General features: G+C 43.6%; 1 protein-coding gene across 4 annotated transcripts in view; it reads right to left on the bottom strand.

Moving 5' to 3' along the window:
• Positions 1-23,930, bottom strand: part of LOC147712018 (glutathione S-transferase omega-1-like) — a 610,936-nt gene that overhangs the window by 33,205 nt on the left and 553,801 nt on the right. For all 4 annotated transcript variants that reach the window (XM_086922748.1, XM_086922750.1, XM_086922747.1 and 1 more), the window contains exon 6: positions 16,926-17,032. In XM_086922748.1, coding sequence (XP_086778874.1) covers positions 16,926-17,032 — 107 coding nt within the window. The remainder of the gene's footprint in view (positions 1-16,925; positions 17,033-23,930) is intronic.

Here is a 23,930-nt window from a genome sequence, read left to right as displayed (position 1 = left end):
AGGATCAAGTTTATTCTGGGGGTCCCCTGCTTTAATTAAAATGAAGTACTAGGCGGTACTCACTGGAATGCTATGTTTCCTGAATGAGTATAGGCTAATCAGTGCTCTAAACGGTCGACATGTTTCTCGCGTGTGTACAGTGACTCGCGATTCTTCAGGACCTTAATAAAGAAAATATCTTTAAAGGAAAAACTGTCTACATTTTATGGGATCTACCTGAGTATCTAGTGTATCAATATAATCTCACAACAAGGAAAAGGTGCTCCATGTGGTAGTGTGCCTGTGCTGCGCTGCATCTGCCTAGATTCGGAGACAAAAGAGCAAATCACAACAGGTACATGATTACAAGCAATCAAAATAGGTGACCTAGTACATTCCATGCGTCATGCTTGACAAAGTGCAGCTTTCATAAGGGTTTAAAACCAGTAAAAATCAGTGTGGATGCTATTCCTCAGTGAGCAAGGTGGTGAGCATGCCCCTGTGGAAAAAACACGATAAAAACAACAACAGCAATACAGTAGGTGGTTTGAACACGAGACTCATCTAATGGGTCAAGTATATATGCAACAACAGTACCCGGCGGACTGTACATCGGGTTCAGACATCCAAAATATGGCTGGGTGTAGGAGGAAATTTTAATAAAGAAGGAGGGTGTTAATCTGAGAATAATTTTCTAAGTAAAGGTGCTGGTTATGTAGTAACATACAATTATTGATGCTGTCATATTCCACCTCGTAGGGGTAAAGCTACAAGCTTGTACTTTTGTTGGATTAAGCTCTCCTGTTTGTATTTCAGTGTAGGGAAACAGTGGTTTCAAACAATGCCCGTGACCCATAGCGATGTCTAAAGCTCGTGAAAACTGCAGCCCTAAGTCAATGTACAGTTACAGGTAGCCTTGTTTCTCCCAATGCCGATATTAGCTTATCCAAGTGCAGCTGGTCATTGGCTAGTGCCCCAACATTGACGTCTCCTCCTGTGTGCGTGCCCATACCAGAAAGGGCTCCCAAATATCTCTAAGCCTGGATGCCGAGGGCATCACCTCTCAGAATGTGGTTAACTGAGTAGGGCTGATTGTCACATCTCAGATCCAATCCTGCATGGAAGGGGTCCCTCTCCGGCCCCAGAGCATAGCCACTCTCCACTTAGTGAGTAACAGTAGCATGGCATGTAGCTTACGGGTCCCAGTTGGTGTATTTTGTACATATGCCAATAATACCAATCAGGGTTCCGAATCCTCGGAGGTGCCAATTACCAGGTGTATAGTGAGGAACACTAAAGACCAATATGTGGTCAAGCTGGAACGCTAACAGGCGCAGTTTAACAACATACAAACAATAGGAGCTAAAGGGGGAAATATTTATACCATCATAATTCACCCAATGTGCAGGAAAAATGACGGGAGGAAAGGATACACCTTACGGTCGTACCACCAAGGGGACTGCTAGCTGGTACTCATCAGCAAGTCCACTATAAAGAAACGTGTGTGTGTATATTGTTTAACAAAACCATGAAGTCAAGAAAAACTAAACACCTGAGTGTGATAACATGCTAATAATATGTATACCCAATGGACCCCATGAGGATACAATCAGAGAATCCTCACCACTAAAACTTGGTGAAGCTACCTAGCTATAACTAACTTTATTTGATGCTTCTAGCTTCCCAAATTAAAAATGGTTTCGTTCGAACCATAATCAATTACGCTGACAGGTTTTCGTTGCCCAGGAAGAATTTCAGGCAACTTCTTCAGGGCAGCTGGGGTTCCAAGATTAGAATCTCATGGTAGGTTCACATCAAACCTATGATTGTATAAAAACAAGAGGAAAATGCCAACTGTGAACACACTCTGCTTAACACTGATTTAATGTGTTGTCACTCATAAAATCATGTACTACCCACCCGCTGGTTGCGTCCATCATATATACCTGCAACCATGCATAAAAGGGAAGGGTAATCTAATATGCGTCAGTAGATCGTGTGTCCCCACAGTGAATGCCCAAAGGTCCTATCACCTGAAAAGAAATTTTCGACAGTCATGCAGTAGCAGTGCAAACAACCATCTAACCTTATGCAGTCACTGATGCCCGCATCCCATATATAAAAGGACACAATGTATGAATGGCCCCACTGTCATGATATACATGTACATATTATACCCCTGTTTTTACTGAAAAATGCACGCTCTTTCTATAGCTATCATGACACTCTCTTCACACATGTTCCGAAATAAAATTGTTCCAAGGGGCCCCTTTATATTTTTTAAATGCAACGCGTCCCAGACTATCGCTGTCAGTAATCTTCTTAGGAGCACAGCCAAATTATTTAACTGGTCGTTCATAGGGAGAAAATGGCGCGTTTTAGGTTCATTAAGCTAAACGCAGCATGGGCGGATTCCCGCTTACTCGCAGTTCTCAGCCCACGGGCGATTACTGCTAGCAGCGCTCTCACCGCTACCGGATACGTCCGGTCCTTCATTCTGTGCCACACAGGGATGCCATTCAGGCATGTCTAAATCCCTGCTCATTCGCCCTGCAAACCACGCCCAGCGCTTGATTCTCGCCACTGTCATCCACTCTGGCGGCCATCTTGGAACAGGTTGGATAAGGAAGATAAAAATTCAAAATCATTTCAGTGGAAAAGAAAAGGAATCCGGCCTCAGCAGTGGGCCCTGAGGTTGCTGTATTTGAACGGCGGGTGTTACAAGATATAGAGGCTTTGGAACAGACACATGACAATGCCCGCCCAAATAATATGAGTAAGAATGATTGGGCAGCAGTTAAATCTAGACAACAAATCCATTACAATCAAAGAAGCCGACAAGGGCGAGAGTTAGTGGTGCTCAATACCAGCGATTATGAGGCGGAGGTGCTCAGGCTATTGGGATGTCGCACTAATTACCATCTTTAATGCAAGACCCCACACCTGATCTACAGTGTACCATCAAGGCCATGGTGGGGGAGGCGTTGGGGAAAAAATGGATTACCAACAAGGAGGCTGACTTTTTAGTGAATCAAAAACCGAGGGTTCCGGCTTTTTACATCTTGCCGAAGATTCACAAGTCCCTGCATCTGCCCCCAGGGCGACCGATTGTTTCTGGTATCCAAACAGTATTGGAGCCCTTATCCCAGTTTTCGGATTTCTTCCTGAGGGAATCTGTCATCACGCAGCCCTCTTTCGTGCAAGACACTATGGATATATTGAACATTTTAAAAACAGTGTAATTTGATTCTCCTAACCAATTTTTGGTTACGATCGATATTGAATAGCTATACACCAGTATACCTCAAGATGCCATGCTGGTGGCAGCAGCACGGGCACTTGGCGTATCAGAGTGGTTTAATGACACCCCTCAATCTTTTGTTCTAAAGTGCATTGAGTTGGCCCTTACCAAGAATGTTTTTGATTTTTGAATACCAGAACCAGTTATATCTCCAGGTTTCTAGAACTTCAATGGGTGCACATTTAGCCCCCAGTCTGGCCTGCATTTATGTAGGCCAGTTTGAGGAGAATGTCATCCATCACATCTCTAATCCCTTCAAAGAGAATATTTCTCTTTGGAGGCGTTATATAGATGATGTTCTTTGCATCTGGACTGGCTCGGAGGAGCTCCTGATGTTATTCTTTGCCTGGCTTAACCAAGCTGATGGGTGTCTGCGATTCACTTGGTCTTACAGCAGGACAACCGCTGTTTATTTGGATGTGGATATTACAGCTGCTGAACATGGTTTAATTACCAATGTTCACCAGAAGCCTAGTGACAGGAATTCCCTGTTACACTATCGCTCCTTCCACCCAAGATCCCTCCGGGATAATCTCCTGGTGGGGCAGTTTTTGAGATATCGGCGCAACTGCTCCACAACCGAGAAGTTTATTGAACAATCAGATGAGTTGGTGGGGAAGTTGAGAGCCAGGGGTTACTTATCAAAAACACACGTAAACGAGCTTTAAATACCCCCGCGATGCACTGCTGGAGAGAAATATGAAAACAAAAACTGATTGTTTCCATGTGGTCAGCACATTTGATCCACTATCTACCAAATTGAGGCAGATTGTGCGTAAACACTGGTCCATTCTGGACACCCGGACCAGCAAGATGCCCCTTCCTCGCTTTGCTTTTGAAAGGGCTTCCATTTTGAAAGATAAACTGGTACAAACTTGCACTTCATTAACACCATTAGCTTCTAATCTCCCCTCGGGTCATTACCCGTGTGGAGGTTGTACAGTGTGCGGACTTACAAAAGCAACCAAATGTGTTACATTAGAAAGTGGAAAAGTTTGGCACCTTAACCATTTTAGTAATTGTAATACAAATAATGTCATCTACAGGTTAACATGCAATTGTGGATTACATTATATTGGTCTTACGTCCAGGAGGGTTAAGATCTGAATTCAGGAGCATTTGAGTACTCTTAAGGCTAAGAAGCTAACAACAAGGCTGGTGCAGCATTTTCAAGATAAACAGCATGACCCCAGGGATCTGAGGTGGACTGTTCTTGAAAGGGTCATGGGTGGGACCCATAATATTGAATCTATCTTGGCTAGGAAGGAGGCGAAATGGATCTTTTCAGAGAAAGCAGACAAGTTTGGATTAAACGATTCCATTGAATGGAGCATATGTATGAGACCATAGGTGTGCTTTAGGTCATTCACCTCTGAATAATAAAATCGCTGTTTACAAAGGAGATATGTAATGGAACATAGTGGGACACCCGGGGGCAAGAATCCTGGTCAGTTGAGCACTACACCGCCCAGCAAGAGAATTTGGTCGAAATGATAACTATGTGCATAATGGTGGAGGGTGATGTACACACTGGCAGGGCTGTAACCGAATTATTGATTGATAAACTATGAATAGCCATGTGTTTGTTGTACACTGTGGCAAAGGTTTTTTTAAAAATCTTTTGAGGAATGGATTTTACAGCTGATTTGATAAATAGTTGATGTAGTGTTATATTGGAAATAGCAATATAGAACCATTCTAATATGGTCAACGGGGTTTCTGACATTCCAACCTGTTCCAAGATGGCCGCCAGAGTGGAGGGCAGTGGTGAGAATCACGCGCTGGGCGTGGTTTGCAGGGCAAATGAGCAGGGATTTAGACACGCCTGAATGGAGTCCCTGTGTGGCACCGAATAAAGGACCGGACGTATCCGGTAGCGGTAAGCGCACTGCTAGAAGTAATCGCTCGTGGGCTGAGAGCGCCCGTGCCGCGTTTAGCTTAATGAACCTAAAACGCACCATTTTCTCCCTATGAACAACCAGTTAAATAATTTGGCTGTGTTCCTAAGAAGATTACTGACAGCAATAGTCTGGGACGCGTTGTATTTAAAAAATATAAAGGGGCCCCTTGGAACAATTTTATTTCGGCACATGTGTGAAGAGTGTCATGATAGCTATAGAAAGCATGCAATTTTGAAGTGAAAACAGGGGTATAATATGTACATCTATATCATGACTGTGGGGCCATTCATACATTGTGTCCTTCTTTTATATATGGGATGCGGGCATCAGTGACTACATAAGATTAGATAGTTGTATACACTGCTACTACATGACTGTCTAAAATTTCTTTTCAGGTGATCGGACCTTTGGGCATTCACTGTGGGGACATGCGATCTACTGACGCATATTAGATTCCCCTTCCTTTTTATGCATGGTTGCAGTTATATATGATGGACGCAACCAGCTGGTGGGTAGTACATGATTTTATGAGTGGCAACACATTAAATCAGTGTTAAGCAAAGTGTGTTCACAGTTGGCATTTTCCTCTTGTTTTTATACCATCATAGGTTTGATGTGAACCTACCATGAGATTCTAATCTTGGAACCCCAGCTGCCCTGAAGAAGTTGCCTGAAATTCTTCCTGGGCAACGAAACATGTTGGCGTAATTGATTATGGTTTGAACAAAACCTTTTTTAATTTGGGAAGGTAGCAGCATCAAATAAAGATATTTATAGCTAGGTAGCTTCACCAAGTTTAAGTGGTGAGGATTCTCTGTTTGTATCCTCATGGGGTCCACTGGGTGTACATGTTATTAGCATTGTATCACACTCAGGTCTTTAGTTTTTCTTGACTTCATGTTTTTTTTTTTTTTGTTAAACAATATACACACACGTTTCTTTAAACGGAAAAGTGGTAACCGATGATGATAAGTGGACTTGCTGACGAGTACCAGCTAGCAGTCCCCTTGGTGTTACGACCGTGAGGTGCCTCCTTTCCTCCCCACATTTTTTCCTGCACCCCACATTTTTTCCTGCACATTGGGTGGAGTATGATGGTATAAATATTTTAGAACTTGGATACACCAGAGTTTGGGGGCTTATTCAAGTCCGTGAGGGAGTTATTAAGTTTATGGTGACCCCTCTATTGCTGGATATATAGATTTGGGTGTATTGTCTGGTGATCAGGCCCATTGTTGATTGATAACAGTTTAACAACCCACAAAGCTTGGAAATAATATCCTTTAATCTTTAAAGATCTCTAATATAGCCCAAAATGTCAATCCTTCATAATCTGGTGTGCGTATCACTGATGTAGAACTTCCCATTAACAACAACAGTACTTACTGGTGTGCAAATCACAGTCTTTACAAATTTGCTTGCTTCATATGCTGTGCGCCTCACCAATGTATACGCGCATAAATAAACGAAAATTACCCCCCAGGCGTGCGGATCACCGATGGCAACACCAATCTCTATTTGGTGTGTAGTACGCTGTGAACATCCAAAATATAATTAACTTGCTGGAAGGTGTGTGTGTGTCAAAGCAAACTGCTCTAGTTGGCTGCAACACACAAAATACCTGTCTCATCATGGGCACCTCCCTGTGCTCCGTTGTTTTCCTGTGTGTCAGTCGACCAAATCCAAGATAGCCACTCGACGTAAGCATCAGTGTGTAAGCCACGCATACTGTGATGTGAGTTGCCGAACTTTCAACTCAAAGATTCTGTCGCTGAACTTCCGACTCCAAGATTCCCTCCTTCCTCCTCAGCGGCACTACAGGATTATTTTATCCCTCACAACACAATGGGCTGAGTAGAAGCTTGTGCTCTAGGTCGTGCCAACGCTCTTGTGACGCTGCTCGTTATGCTTCAGTTGCTCCTCTCGAGACCGGCAAGTGTGGCCAAATTAATCGTTATATTTATTTATTTATTTATTTATTTAGTGTATTTATAGAGCGCAAAACCTGTCACCCAGAGGGCATCCTGGCGCTTTGATCAAGAACCATAGACTTAACAGCTCAGGCCATTTATGGAAATAGGTGGGTTTTTAACGCTTTCCTAAAGGGAAGGTAGTCCTTGTGGCTTCTCAGAGAAAGTGGCAGGGAGTTCCAAAGTTTGGCCGCTGCGACACTAAAGGAGCGGCCACCCATCCTCACTCTGTGAAACCTCGGAACTACAAGAAGATGCGCCGAAGAAGAGCGGAGGGGTCGCGATGCAGAGTACCATGCAAACATCTTTTGCAAAGGGATGGGGCCCTGTTGGTGAACAGCTTTAAACACAAGGCACGCAGCTTTGTATTGTACCCGCAGATGAACCGGGAGCCAGTGTAGGTCTCTTAAGGCAAGGGTGGAGGAACTGGACCTAGGGCGGGAGAGAGCCAGCTTGGCGGCCATGTTTTGCACCCGCTGTAGCTTACCGGTCAGATTTTTTGGGGCCTCCAGAAGAAGCCCATTGCAGTAGTCGAGGCGACTTAATATGGTCCCACGAACTACTTCCGGCCTTGCTTGAGCGGGGAGAAGGGGCAAAACCTTGCGCAACATGCGCAACAGCATCATACACGTAGAAGTGGTTTTATTGACGTGTATGTCAAGCTGTAGGTTAGGGCCAAAAATCACCCCCAGATTACGGGCTGATTCCGCCGCCAGTATTGGCTCAAGAAAGGTACTAGGCCAAAAGTTGTCTGGGAGTGCCCGCAGAATCCTGTGGATGGAACAATGGAGTACCTCCGTCTTGGAGCTATTAAATTGTAGAGAATTAGCTCGTAACCAGTCTGCTGTGGCTGCCATGCAGCGATGGAAAGTATCCAGCGAGACCACATTATTCCCTTCCAGTGAAAAGATCAGCTGGGTGTCATCGGCATAATTGAATGCCGAGACACCAAAAGATTTTATTAGCTGGACTAAAGGACGGAGGTACAAATTAAAAAGTATAGGGCTGATGGCCGAGCCCTGTGGGACCCCCTGACCTACACTCCTTGGCTCAGAGGTGAATGGTGGAAGTGAAACCAGCTGTTGCCTGCCATCAAGATAGGATGTCAGCCAGTCTCTTGCCCCCTCAGTGACCCCGCACTCCTCCAGTCTCCTGACAAGGGTCCGATGGCAGACCGTGTCGAACGCGGCCGACATGTCGAGCAGCACTAAAAAGGCTGCCCGACCACTGTCGACACGCGAACAGAGATTGTCCAACACGGTCACCAGCGCGGACTCCGTCCCGTGACCGGGGCGGAAGCCAAACTGGTCCTCATCGAACCAGCCGATTTTTTCCAGGAAACCTGAGAGTGAACGAGTCACCCATTTTTCCAGAATCTTGATAGGAAAAGGGAGCAAGGATATGGGCCTGTAGTTGGAGAGACAGGCAGGGTCCGAAGTGGGCTTTTTAAGCAGAGGTGACACTACTGCTAATTTCCAGCAATCTGGCACCGATGCCGACTCCAAAGATTGGAGACAGATCGAGAACAAAGGCAAGAAAAGGTCTGCATGGAAAGCCTTCCAGAATTTGGGGGGCAGTGGGTCAAGCGGGGACCCCGAGGACACCGTATGTGCCACCTTATAAAATTCCTCGAAGGAAGGGGAAGGAAAAAACCTTAGTTGGGGTCGACTGGGGGGGGTAACCGGAGCTCCCAAACAAAGGTCAGGGGCATTGAGCTGGGGTCGACTGGATGGGCTGCCCGGAGCTCCCAGACACAGGTCATCACCACCCGTCTGGGGTCGACTGGGCAGACCCACCGGAGCTCCCACGCCCAGGGCTCCCAAGGTGCAAACAGAGCCAGTCGGCTGGGGACGACTGGGTGAGCTACCCGGAGCTCCCAGACTCGGGCCGAAGGCATCAGTCCGGGGTCGACTGGGCAGATCAACCGGAGTTCCCATATCCGACACTCTTGGAGGGAGGACAAGCGACCGGGGTCGACTGGGTGGCACGGTCGGAGCTCCCAAACCAGTGCTGGAGGCAATTGGCTGGGGTCGACTAAGCGAGCCAACCGGAGCTCCCGAGCCGAAGGTAGTGGGTGAAGGGTGCGTTAGGCCCTCCAGGATCTTAGCAGTCTTCTCCTCAAAAGCGATAGCCAGTGAGTCACAAAGTGCCTACGACGCACGAACCGTATTAGCCGCACAGACAGGGTGGGACAAGTCCCTGACAATTTTAAACAGGGCTTGGGATTTATTAGACGCCTGAGTCAAGGAAGCTTCTAAGAAGGTCGCTTTGGCCCTCTTAATCTGGGCCTTGTAATCACGCAAAGCGAGCCTGTACGAGTTTTTTGCCGGGGCGGAGTACTGCTTCCTCCACACTCTCTCAGCACGTTTACAGCTCAGCTTCAGTTGTCGTAGCTCTTCCGTGTACCAGGGAAAAGCCCTGTTCACTCTCCCTCTAGATTTACGGAGGGGCACAACCTTGTCAAGCGTGTCAGTAATCGACCGGCATAACAAGGAGTAGCTTTCCTCCACCGAGTTACTCAAGCGGAAATTAGCAGGTATTAGGGAGGGCCTAGGAGATGAACTGAGCAGTCGGGACCAGGATCTGCCCCATTTCGCAAGTCCTACCCCGGCGCCATCAGAGGAATAATCCCCTAAGCATAGAGAAAACGCCACAAGCGATATTCTTGTACTCACAGCACCCAGACTCAAAGGTCCTGTCAATTCTTCATTTAATTCTACACCATGCCTCTCATAGGTGCTGAATAAATGTTCTGCCTCGGTTATCCATGTTGATTCCAGGCATATCCTTTTCTCGTATTAAGTGGCCTCCAGTTTCTTCTGCACACGATCATTCTCACAGAGTTGAGATCATTTCCAGTTGGTAGAGAAGATACACACTCCGAATAATGTATACTGTTTCTGTATTCTCAACTTATCACAGCAGCTTCTCACTTGACTTAGCCTCAACCCTCAACTGCCACTCCACAGAACCTTTACATCTCTCACATTCTACATTGCCTCTTAAACTCACCTCCTGCATTCCGATGCATGCAAGCACCAACACCACAGGAGGAGATGGGTAGGTAGACAGAGCAAAAGAAGAGAATGAAAAGAAACAACGAGAGGGAGCAGGAGAAATAGAAAGAGTGGGAGAAAGAAGGAGAGTAGAGAGATGGAAAGAGATCAATAATGGGGAACAGAGAGAGAGAGAGAGAGAAACAAGAGAAAGGAGATCATTTTGTTTGCATAAAAGGGCGAGAATTCGAAAATAAAAGAGAAAGAGACAACACATCTATGGGTAAAGAAATAGGACATAAATAAATGAGAGGAGGGAGAGAGTGTAGGTCAGAGCCGAAGAGAACTAATGTTTGTATGTGACAGAGAAATCCAGATAGTTATAACTGCCAACTCTGACTTCTAGGGACAACATCTAGGGACGACTTCTAGGGACCCCAGTTCAGGAGTTTAAGATGTCCTCGGAGGCTGACTTTGCAAAAATTCCTTAGGGTTGCCCTGCATACATTTTTTCATTCATGACAGGGTCACATGTAAAAGGCAATCAATACATGGTTGATGAAAGTGTCCACACATGAAGATTCACTGATACGAAAGCCTTTCTGCTGCAATAGTCTGTAATGTCATCCACAGCAGATACTATAGACTGATGCAGTTTACAATAACGATGACACAGCAAAGCAAAGAGTTTACAAAGTGATCTCAGTTACCAGTGACGATTCTACAGTGAAATGCAACATACCAGAATAAAATCCTTAATGGAAGTGTTTTTTGTGCCACAGAAACACTTTCTTGATGCTAATAGCAAATTATTACCTCAAATATACTTGAGTTGCAGTTTCGCTTGTTCTTCCCTAATTATCTAATTATCAGTTTTTTCTCTTTTCCACTTGCGAGGATATTATCTGTGCGCAATATTTATAGAACACCTCATCTTTTCATGAAGGTGAGGTTTTTTAGCAGGTGAGGGAGATGGATTGATTCCGACACTGGCGCTAAAAGCATGAAGAGTGTTTGTTCGTTTATAACTTCGTTTATGATTTCTGGCAGACATCCCAGCTTCCATACATATGAAAAAAGAGGAAAATGTGAAGAGAGGCATAGGTGAAAATATCTGCACTACTCCTTCCTATTTTCCTCACAACCTCCACATTGTAAGGACATTGCCTTTCTATCGCCACTGCGGACATAGTAAGAATATGAGGAAAAAGACACTGGTCAAACACATTTTTTCTTCATACTTTCCCCATTTATACCGCCACTGCAACCAGTAGAAATGAGGTTGTCATTATTTTACAACCCCTGGTCATCACCTTAACAACCTCTGAAGGATGAAAGGTCAATTGAACTGACCAGAATCATGCTGCTACAATAAGGTTCAAAGTGAGCAACTGTGTATTAATCTACAGGGTGACTCACCAGGTTCAATGCACATAGTCTCGCCGAGTCAACGTACTGATTGCAATGCCTTTGTCAAAAGACAAGTTGAGACCCACAACCTAGCTTTATTTAAGAATGGCTAGAAACAGTCTGCTCATGCCACTAAACAGACATTGCCGGCAGTGGCCAATAATTTGAAAATTATCGAACAAAAAAACAAAATCATCCAATGTTTTCCTACAGTGGATCTTTGACAACATCTCTCATTCACCTGTCCATCCCCCAGCGGGCCTATCTGTGATAATGCTCTATTTCTCAAGCGTGACAGTATAATGAGAAGCACTGAACCTATTTAAAGTATTTGAGTGGGAACTAGAAACTGAAGTCACTCAACAATAAAACAAGAAATACTTTTTCTGAATAAAGCGTGAACCACATACTAGCGTAAGATGTTGAGTACTGGAGTAAATTACATTGTCTGTCGCCAGATTCAAAGCACAGACCTGGACTGACACTTAGCAGGGCCTGGAGACACATGCTTTGGGTTGGAGAGGTTAGAACAAAGCGGCTGGTCTCTTCAACTTCATTTGAGCACAATGCCATCTCTGATGCTAAGAACAAGGAGAACAACATAGCATCACCCAGAAGGGACAGACACATGGCCATTCACTGTATGGCTGCACAATAAAGTTAGATAGTGATTGCCCAGGTTCTATAATACTCCCACCTACACACAGCCTTGTCAGCGTGGGCCTGTAGTGACAGACCAACCTGAACCACTCTGACTAGAACCAATCCTTGCCTTGTTCTATAATAGTAACATCAAAGATTAATTGGGGCCGGTGAACTCTGTGCTCTGAAGACTCAGAGAATTGTGTGTTGTTTTGTCAGGTCCCTTAACACAGTGCAGGTTCAAGAGGCATGAAGAGCGCATTTTAGGCTGGTCACAGAAGAGAACTGTCCATCCTGACATGCACATCTGGCTTATTTCTTTCCACCTGCAAATCAACAGATTTGGCCTCTCCATGAACAGAAACCCAAGGAACACAATAATGAAAACATAATGGTACTTCTAATTAAAATTTGTGGTGCTTGTGGTGGCTTCAGGGTGGGAGGCAATGACTTACATGCTATACTGGAGGAGCCGCCACTGCTCTCTCACCCTGACCTATCTGTGACCTTATCATTTTTTATTGTTAGGGCCAGTGTTTTCTTAGAGATAGCTATACTAGAGACCTCGGGATTGATCCAGAGGTTCTCCAGCCCCATCGACCTAAAAGACTGTCTGACGAATAAAAGTCAATGGATCTTATCTGCTCCTAAAGATCCCATTACCACTTTTAGTTCTTCCTTGTAGCTCGCCAACTCAGGAGTGCTCCAAAGTCTCCTCCAATACAACAGAGGCCACGAGGCTATAACATTGGAAATAGGGCGGATATTTAAATCCAACCTTAATGACACAAGCGGCGTGTTTTTTGGAAGGGTCAAAATCTGCCTGTTGAAATGATTTTCTGTCATAACTAGCTCATTTGTTGATGTGTGACCCCAAAGTTCCGCCCCATAAAGAGACGAAGACCTGGCTTGAACACTAAAGATTTCAAGAGGGGCACTTAATATTTTACAGCACATTTTTTTTAACTTTTAAAATACCCCCTGGGTTAATTTTAGATTTGCCTTGACCTTTTGGGGAGCCTACCCCATTTTATCGTTCAGAGTCAGACCCAAATACTCGAAAGTAGGAACTCTGTCCAAGGGCATACCTTCCATCGTAAGGGTGAGGACAATTAGAAGTATGCGCATTAAAAATCATATACTTAGTTTTGCTGATGTTAACCACCAAGTTCCTTTTTTTGCAGAAATTAGTAAACTGATGTAACACCCGCTGCATGCCCATAGGCGATTTAGAAAGCAGCAGGGTGTTGTCTGCAAACATAAGAGCAGGAAATCTTTGGGAGGCCAGTTTGGGGGAGTCTATATCTTTTGTGGCCAGAAGCTCGTCTATAAGCCCGTTAAGAGAAAGGGAGAAAAGGGTTGGAGCAAGGACACAGCCCTGTCGAACATCCTTCTCACTGGAAAAGGGGTCGTTAGTTGTCCGTTCTTACCATATCGGACTCTGGCTTATGTCCCTTCGTGGAGAAGTTTGAGTTGGTAGCATAAGTATGGCGGAACCCCCATTGATAGCAATAGATTCCATAACTGGTTACGGTCCACCATATTGAAAGCGGACTTCAGATCGACGAAGGTTAGATAGAGACTTCCCCCATCCAATACAACATGTTCCCAGTGGATGACCTGGAGCCTAAATAATTGATCTATAGTTGAAACTTTAGCCCTAAAGCCCGCTTGAAGCGGGGTCAGGATATTATTCTCCTCAATCCAGACCTGTAGACGTTGCAGGAGGAGCCGGGCATACATTTTCTGGCTCACATCGATAAGGCTGATAGGCCTATAATTAGACGGATCATGCGGGGATCCCTTTTTATATATGGGGATTATCTCCGCCCCCATCCATTTGCTTGGTAACGGTTATCCCTGGAGAATAGCGTTAAACAGTAATAAGCGATAGGGGGCCCATACTATCATTTCGTCTCTAAAGAGGTCGCCTGGGATCCGGTCTAACCCTGGAGCCTTATTCTGTTGGAGGCTTTTTAATGCCATTTGTACCTCTGTTAGTGTGCAGGGAGGCGTACCCCAAGTTGGGTCTAAAGTGAGCAGACTAGGCAGGTGTTCGCCTCTCTTGTTTGGATTAATACAGTAAAGTTCTTTAAAATGGAGAGCCCATGTTTCTTTGGGAATATATGGGTCAATCAATGTTTTGCCCTCTGCTTGTCCCGTATGAACGAGGTTCCAGAAGGTTCTTGGATTTTTTGCAATTAGTGCGGACCTGATTGCGTCCCATCGTTCAGCTTCCCACTCAGATTTAGCATTGAGGATTATTTTCTTGTATGCATGTCTTGCTTCCATAATGTATACCTTATTTCCTTGCTTAAGGGCCTTGAGTAATGCACACTTCCCATCCCTGCAGCCCCTAGAAAACCAGGGATTTATATCACCCGGCTTTTTGGGCTTTGTGGGGTCCACTTTATAAAAGAAATCCCCCAAAGTTCCTAGTGGATTGCGCCTATGTCTACTTTCACACTGTTCACAGTGTTATTACCATAGATAGAGTTAGCCTTTTCAAGCAGGGGAAGTATGCTCTGATACAAACTGGCCATGTTTTCACCTGACTACTTAATAGTTGCCCAGCGTATTCGCCTCCCACCTTGTACCACTCTTATGTCCCTATTTACAAGTGTTGCAACACTGTGGTCCTCTTTGGTCAGCTGGAAATCCAGTTCTATCGTCAAAGGGTCATGATCGCTCTCCGTGCGTCTAGTTATATTAAAATTTAGAATTATTTGCCACAGTTAAATACCCACATTCTCACATTTATGTTGCACTTCACTCAGTTTTTATTGGAAACCTCCCTGCTTCTCCCATTGGTACACACATGTTCCCACAACTAAACTAATGACTGCAAAATGTTTGCCATACAGGTGTATTTTCTGCAGTAGGTAGCTTTTCATGTGAACATTAAGGTACAAGGATTATAATTGTTTTGATCATGAACTGTCATTGGCTCCCAATGCCACTTTTCACACTCCTGTGTGAAACTTGGATGAGCGAAAAGTGTATAAGTCGAACCAGTAGACTCTAATATGTCAAAGAGAATGTCATAGCTGAAAAAAGAGGAAGTGTATCACTGGGCACTAGAGGCCAGATTCGCTGAAACATGTGGAAAATGGTTTGGCTATGTTATTTCCCAGTCATATATGAGAACTGCTAATGTTCTCACAAATGGACAGGAATATTACCCATTCTATTGTGAGGTGATACTGTGTGCGGTGTAACCATGCTTTATCTCAAAGCCACTGATAATCCGCCACCAGAACATTTATAGCCGGTAAATTTTCCCAACAATGTGGGAGAGAAGCTATAGAAATATCCCATATACGGTGAGAGTGGAGCTATAGAAATAGCCTTCATAAGGTGACACTCTGGGAAGAACTACAGGTCAAAAACTTTTTGAAGTGGAGCCACTTTGATATTATTATCCTCTTATCTCAAGAAATGTTCGGATACCAGTTGTGGTGAATACCCCTTTTTCAGGAGAAAGATGAGCCAATGTAGAGGATCTCCCTAAACATATGGAATGATGTTAATGCCCATACAGTGGTTTACAAATCATAACAGAGAAAAATATATGTAACCAAAGAGACGATGGGGCACCTTGCCTTTGTTATTTGAATTTGTAGATATGCAAGTGAGATCGCTCTAAGGATTAGGGCATCCGCTGCAGAGCATGTGTGTAATGTTAAATTCCCAAGTTCTGGTCCTGTGAATACGGGGTGTGTGCAAGAGAGAGTGATACTGAATGAAGTTGTCTGGTGGGCTGGTGGAAGGGAAGCTTATCATCCTTTTAATAATGATAAAATGAGTAACATTAACTTGGCTACTAACCTGCTATCAGCGCCTAGAGATCATTCTCACCATACCATGCACGATGCACATATACTATGTATCAGAGTCAGATATTAGCGCAGCATCTCTTTACATCCCACGTTGCATTCACAACGACTAATGTCTCCATATTCTGTACAGTGTTATAAGATCTGCTTTATTTTTGATTCAATTTTGCCATTTTAGCTTGAGAATTAATTTTAATCCATGGCCAATGCTGTTTATTGATGGAGAAGTAGTTCTTGGTAATAGTTCTCAGCCATTCGTGTTTGACACCAGCTGGCTGCAGGAGGGGAGGGATATTTCCCTGATGGAAGGATCTGAGAACAGGCATTCCAATATTTTTTTATACCTCTTTAGCGTACGGTTCCCATTATTGTGCCATTTGTAACATGTTAAATTGTTTTTATATCTTACAAGGGAGCAGGATATTTTGTACTTCACCAATATTAATTGAAAACATGTACATATGCACACTTTTGTAAAATGAATATTTGCTCATTCCCATGCTTTGGCTGTTAACGTAAAAATGTATGTTCTAAAAGCTGAGTTTTCACTTTATCTCCTTCTGCTGATCGTCTGTGCAGACTGTGATAGACTCTGATGAAGATAGGTGGCACTAAACAGAAGATGAGCCTGACATCCTGCCGCCAGGGGGCGCTGTCTGTTACCCTGCCCACAACATGAACCTGTGCTTTAATTTTGTGTTCGTCCACATGCTTTACTGATGGTATTTAAAACTGAACCAGTCCCACATTGGATTTTGAGGTTCGATAAACTTACCCCAACAGTAATACCACAGATTGCTTTTTACAGAACAGATGTCAAAATCACTGCCTTTGCCAGTGCTTGTTAAAAGACATTCATCATATGAATAAAAAACGTAAAGGATACTTACTCCTGATAACAAAATGCTTCGGCACGTTCAAAAAAGGGCCATATCATGTAGTCGATCATGGACACTGAGTCTCCGCCAAAGTAAGCAGACTTCTGATGAATGAGGACCTACAATACACAGGCATAAACAAAGTGTTTTCATGTGTGAAATGTCGCAATGCTTTCCTAAGCATAACAGAAACCAGGAAGTTCTTCACACTGAAGAGACAGAAAAAATGTTTTGCCTCACCTTTTGCCCATGGATCCATTTTGACAAATGCCAGGGTGATGAACTTACTCCAGGTCATTGAAGACACTGTCTCCAGGCATGGACATTTCACTTGCACATCATTGTTGTCAGGCGTGTTAGTCTAATTTTTTCAATGGAAGCAAAGCAAGACCACAGTACCCAGAATTTATTTGGTGACCACACAAATGTTCTGGATTAGAGAGAGGGTCCTCAGTGACCTGGAAGGAGGTGGTGCCCTGAACAAGTGTACTTGTGAAAGAGCAACTCCAGAGATTGCAGATGGAGAAGCAGTAGGAGAACCTGCAGATGATTAATGGTTCAAAATGTTTAGAGAACAAGCATTGGCAAAGCCAATATGTCTGGCTTTAAAGGAATGTTTTATGGTAACACGAAGCACCGAAAGTACATAGAATGGGAATGGGCATGTATTTATGTAGAAGCAAAGAACTGTAGAATAATATTGGTATAGGTTAAAAGGTCAGGTGACAGTTGCACTGACATGTAGGTTAATGACTGCCCTCCTCCCATCTGTGCTGTTGCCAGATAAAACACCATGAGTGATCTAAGGCAATGTAATAGAATGTATGCGGCCTTGAAAGTTCAACCGTAGGCAGCTGGATAAACAAACACAATGATCACAGCTAATGTGGAGAGCAACCACTTTACTTTTTTGTGCAAGCATTCAAAACATGTACTGCTGGCTCCCAACATGCGGCACTGCCAAAGCCACTCTCATGGTGTTCTCACATAATTGTCTGGGGACAGTTGTGCTGTCAAGCTACACCACAAAAAGGAAGAGAGGAGATAAGATGATTGTTAAAAAGAGAAGTATGATGTACAAATAAATATTTATGTATAGCTTCTTCCCACAGTCTTGAGATAGGACTACTCTCATTAGAGGATGTCAGACAGAGGGATGGGGTGAGTTTAGGAAGGCAGTGAAGGGGGATTCGGTGGGAAGAACACAGAGTGTTTACGAACAGGTTGTGGGGGAAAAGGTTACTCTATAAAAATATAAAGATTTGAATTATATGAGAACAAAGTTGAGGGTATTTTTTGGACACATTTGAATTGAGGATCTTCAAGATGTGTGGCTTGTCGTTTGTGGAAATGACAGTGCATGTAGTTTAATAAGGTTGTGCAAGACAGTGGTGGTTCAGAGTTGATGGGAAAGTGGATCTGGAAATAAACATTGATGGTAGGGTGAGGTTTGGTGAATAAATCAGGTTTGGGTTGTTTGGGACAGGTAATGATGGTTCTGATGGTTCGGAGTGCCTTATGGCTTGCAAATGTTAGATGGGTTTAAACACTAGAGTGAATTTGGGCCTCTGCATCACTGTGGAAAATGAGGTTTGAAGAGAAATGATCAGAGATGACAATTACAGTCATGTGGATCAGTGTGTGGTCAAGGAGAGTTGATGGATCTATGGTTGTGAGAACCAGAAGCAAATGCTGAAAATTTTGAGCGGGCAGATGGAGACTCCTGACCACTTAAGCTGCTGCTGGTGTGAAGTCTAGAACAGTTGCTATGTAGTTGCATTAAATAGTGAACTGAACAAAAAACATGTTAGTAAAGCAGTGTAAAATGAGGAATATTCAAACACTTAGAACCTCTGGGTAAATAACTATTAAATACAGAAGATCTTTTCCCAAGGGGATGATCTCTGTCAATATAAACCAACCATGGAATATATCAGTATGTGCAACACATATTTAGTTCAGGATGGGCCTCACCCACACCTTTTCTGTTATACACACTAGTGACAAAAAATGCCAATTTCCAGCGACAATGTGAATGAAATTGTGCAAGTCCCCGTTTTGCACCAAAGTACTTGATGGTTTTTAAAAAAAGGATTATTTTGCATATTGTAATCAAGGTCATTTAACCAATATATCTGTATATTTATTCATGATGCCGCTTGTTAATTTGCACAAATCACTGAAAAGAGAGATCAGTTCTCTTCTTCGTTTTCAAATAAAAATTCTGAATTTTCCTTGTAGGATTTAGTTGTATTCAAAAACTTCCTTCATCAGTTTTCATTCCCAGTTCGAGCCGGTTCTAGGGTTGGTGGGGCCCGTGCAGAATTGGAACATGTAAGGCGCTTCATAGATGTGACATCACAGGAAGTGATATCAACTGAATAATTATTATCTAGCATTGTTGAAGAAGCTTCTCAAGAAACTACATACCTAGTGTGGATAGCCCTGAAATGGCTAAAAATATAAATAATAATCACTAATAAAAGAAGTATACATATTTTAAAACTGTATTATGTGGAAATACCTTACATGAATCAAACTGGCTGGAAAAGCTAGGCCCAGGTCTCTCCAAAACTGATATTACAATGTCCACTAATTGTTTCCAGATTAGGGTATGATTACAATTCCAAGTCAGATTGCCCTAGAACTACACAGCAGGACTCCAAGTAATTTCCCAGGAGTGATTGTAGTGAGAGGAGTCGCACATCATACTGTGCCTCCCCATTGTCATTCGACACATGACAATGAGCCAGCTAGCTTTGAGAGCTCAGTCATACTGATTCTGTGCACACCATTATTTATGCTGCAGCTCCTATTGGGTCATGTACTAATGGTCAAACCATCCAAAGCAAAGAGCCCAGTTTTTTTACATCAATAAAAAGACTCATCTCACCATCTTTCCTGCAATGGGCATGTCAGTCAATTGTGGATTCTCTACCTTTCCTAACTGAGCCTAGCCTCTTCCACGAGCCTTGCAGCACTTAAGTCTTACAGGGTGGGCTACTATCTGTTATCACTTTGCAGGATCATTTGCACACATAGAAACCCCATAAGATGCTTTTAGGGTATTGGAGGACCATTCGTCAACTAGCATATTTTGGGTGCTTCATTTCACAACTACCTCCTCTAAATCAGCCCCTTTTAAAAGCATAGCTAGGCTGGTTGCATAGGGTGATAAGAGGGTATAATTAATGTAACATACTATAGTTGAGTTCTAATACATTTATCACCTCCTGGAGTAAGCTTTGACTGCTAGCTATTACTACCTTTGGAGAGACAAGTTTCAAAAAGGAATAGTCATAACCAAATAATATACAGTTTTGAAACAGCAATCATAAACAACTGTATCCTCCACAGATGGTGCCAATTAATCACCTATTGCCTCCGACCCAAAGAAAACGTCCCACAACATATGTCTGCTTTTTTTTCCTTTTACAGAAAAATATTGTGGGATATTCAAAAAAAGGGTACCAAAAAGATGTCAGAAGATGCAGAAAAGTTTTGAGCCTGCTAAAGGTTTTTTGAGGAGAGAAACACCAGTTTATTATAGTTTTTACATTGGTAAGAACTTGCGACGAGTCAAACAAGATATTGCAAAAGGAGTTCAGACCAGGAGCTCTGATCTCTAGATCTCCAGTCAGGACATGTGCAGGAAAGGGTCCCACTGGGAGTAATATTTAATAGAAGGTCGAGAGGACTAATAGAGTACAGAGGGCAGACTGAACTTCAGTAAACATATTGAGGATGGTTAAAGATCACAACAGTTTGTGGAAAATATTACACGCATCTCAAAACTAGAACTTTTTTTCACATTTTTACATGGAAAATAAAGAGATAGGGAATTGAAAACTTCAGCAGAAGGCCCAACGGACTTATCAGCACACACTGGTTCAAAGACATTTTTTACCTGTTCTTCAGCTTCTTACTTTTTTTTGCCGATTCTGCCTACTTACATCCACCTCTCCCCTCCATGCTTTACTTTTAACCTCATATCTTACCAAAAGATTACCTACTCTTGCGGGTTCTGTCCCTTCTTATATCCACTTTACGCCTGCATTATCTCCTCTTCACCTCTCCCAAGGCATTCTACCTTCTCTCTCTGATTCTGCCACTCTAACGTCCATGTTTCCCTTCAATACTCTACTCCTTCCCTCCCGTCTCCACGCAACCTCTTACCTTCTCTTGCCTCAACTTTTTTTGATGGTCAGTTCCCTTTACATCAACCTCTCCCTATTCACCAGCTTATTCTTTTTATTATTATTCTTTTTATTGAAAATACAGTCTTACAATAGTCAGGTAGGAAAGTTTGCATCACATATGACGCATTTTACAGTGTAGTATACATTACATGCATCCTGGCATGTATTATGTTTCAATTTACTCATTGTCACATTGTCGAAGATCCCTTCCTCTTTGGTGTCTTGTGAGTTCTCTCGTGGGTGAGATACATATAGCCCCTCTATGCAAATTCCACTTTCCCCATTTCTTATCCCATTTTTTAGGGCAGCCTCTGGACTTAAACACATCGTTGTCAGGAAACATACATTTATCCATATCTCTTGCCCATCCCTGCTGGATAGGTACCTTGCCTGACCCCCACTGTAGAGCTATGTTTCGCTTGGCCAAAGTTAGCTCGGTTGCTCATTAGCTGTTAGGTCAGTGGCCTCCCATATATTAAGCAGGCTTTAAGTGAATCTCTTCCTCACACACACTTTGCATCGTGGCCGTGATAGCTTGCCAGAAGGGCTTGATAGCTGGGCAGTCCCAGAGGGTATGGTGAAAGATGCCCTCTCCTGTGCAAAGTCTAAGACACTTTGAGTCCTCCCTCCTCCCGATTTTAGTCAGCGTTCCGCCAGAAAGATAAGGTCTGTGTAGTATTTCAAGTTGAATCAATCGGTATTTCAGTGGTATAGGTGCCTCCGGGGGGAATTTAAGCTTTCTGCCATTCTTCATCATCTAGCTCTCCTATGTCTCTTTGCCAACGTTCTCTGAGTAGGAGTAGTGGGTCCAGCAGATTATTACTTAGCTTTTGGTACGTCATTGAAATAGCCTTTTGCATCATTGGATCTGAGAGTAATCTATCTTCTAATGGAGATGCTTCAGGTACCATCTCGTTTCGCGGGATTACTGTTATAAGCGCATGTCGTATTTGCAGGTATCTGAATATTTCCTGGTTTGCCATATTATATTTAGTTTGCAACTCAGTGAATGGGATTACCTTTCCATTTTTCCAGAGATCTATAACAGATGAAATGCCTAAGTTGTCTCACTTATCTAACCCTGGTTAACTCCCTATTTTGCCTAGTTGCTCTGCTACCCACAGGGGCATAACTTACGCCACGTTCTTATGCCAGCAGAGTTTCTTATTTGCTTGACCCCAAACAGCCATTGGGCCCGTTAGCGTTTGATGTCTGAGATCCATGTAAAGGGCTCCTTTATAACCTTCAGGACCTATCACTAGCCTATCCATCCGGAATGCCAGGTTGTTATGGGGGAGGTAGGCCCAATGTTTGACCAACACTAGTTGAGCTGCCCAGTAATATAATTTAATGTTTGGCAGTGCAATTCCCCCGTCATACCAACTTTTCATCAGTTTGCTTACCCTCCCACAGCAATGTTCTCACTTCACTTGCTATATTAGTGAAGCACGTTTCAGGAACTTTGAAGGGATTGTTTTTTAATATATATCAGAACCGCGGTAGCGCCAGCATTTTAAACAGCGCCGTGTGCCCAGGTAGGGACAAAGGCAAAGACTTCCAATGCTGCACATCTTTTTGAAAGTGGGCCAGAGGACCCAGGAGATTGATTGTGAAAAATTGGGTGGGATTTGGTGTGACATAGATCCCCAGGTAGTAGAAGCCTTATGTCTCGATCAAGGCCTTACACTCGGATGGTAGCTTTGGGGGTGGACCAAGTATACTATGGATTTCGTCCAATTGATGCTGAAACCAGACTATCTGCCAACGTTAGTGAATATATAAAGAATTCTGTTAATTGACGTAGCTGGGGATGCTAAATATAGTAGTATGTCGTCTGCATATAGGGATATTCGAACTCCCTAGTTATCTGCCCATGTTAGCTCCATGATTATCGGGTCACCCCTCACCCAAGTTGCTAAGGACTCCAACATTAAGGCAAATATTAGAGACGACAGAGGACATCCTTGTAGCGTTCCTCTTCCTAGTTGAAACTTTCATGAAGTGTGCTGATTCACTATCACCTGTGCCATCGGTTCCGTATATAGCAACTTGATCCATTTCAGGAGCTTTGGGCCGAAGCCCATACATTCGAGGACAGTGAAGAGGTATGGCCATTCTATCGTATCGAATGCCATCTGCGCATCAAGAGAGAGTATGGCAGGGTTTTCTCTGAGTGTTTCAATCTTACCCAATACCCTGTGGAGACGACGTATGTTAAGTGCTGAGCTTCGCCCATGCTTGAAGCCCGACTGGTCTGGATGTACTAGCTTGATGATGATGGGAATCAGGCATGCAGGCAGTGTTTTTGCCAAAATCTTGGCTTCTGCATTGAGCAGTGAGATGGGTCGATAGAAGCTACAGCTCTTCGTCGGTTTACCTTGTTTATGTGTAACTACTGTGGAAGCCAGCCTTTGGTCTCACGGCAGAGCTCCCTTTCAGCATGCTCTCATGAAACCTGTCACAGAGATAAGGTGTTAGCCGCAAAGCAGTTAATTAAAAAAATTCAATTGGGAGGCCGTTTGGGCCCATTGCCTTCCCTGACTGCACACTACAAATTGCAGTGCGTAGTTACTCCTCTGTGAGCTTGTCCTTTAGCGAGTCCCGGTTTTCAGGGGATAAGGTTCTCGTGAGTCATCCATTGTGGTCTTAGTTGTGGGTGCATATAAATGTTCAAAGTGGTCCGCAAAGGCCGCCGCTATTTGTTGGGGATCTCATCTCCTTTTACTTTCAGTTCAGGTACCCAGCACTGGGCTTGTGCCCTTTTTTCTAGCCAGGCCAAGAGCTTACCCGCTCTGTCTCCAATTCTGTATATTTTCTG

This window comes from Lissotriton vulgaris, chromosome 5, assembly GCF_964263255.1.
Source record: "Lissotriton vulgaris chromosome 5, aLisVul1.2, whole genome shotgun sequence".
Taxonomy (NCBI): Eukaryota; Metazoa; Chordata; class Amphibia; order Caudata; family Salamandridae; genus Lissotriton; species Lissotriton vulgaris.
This window is presented reverse-complemented; position numbering and strand designations above follow the sequence as displayed.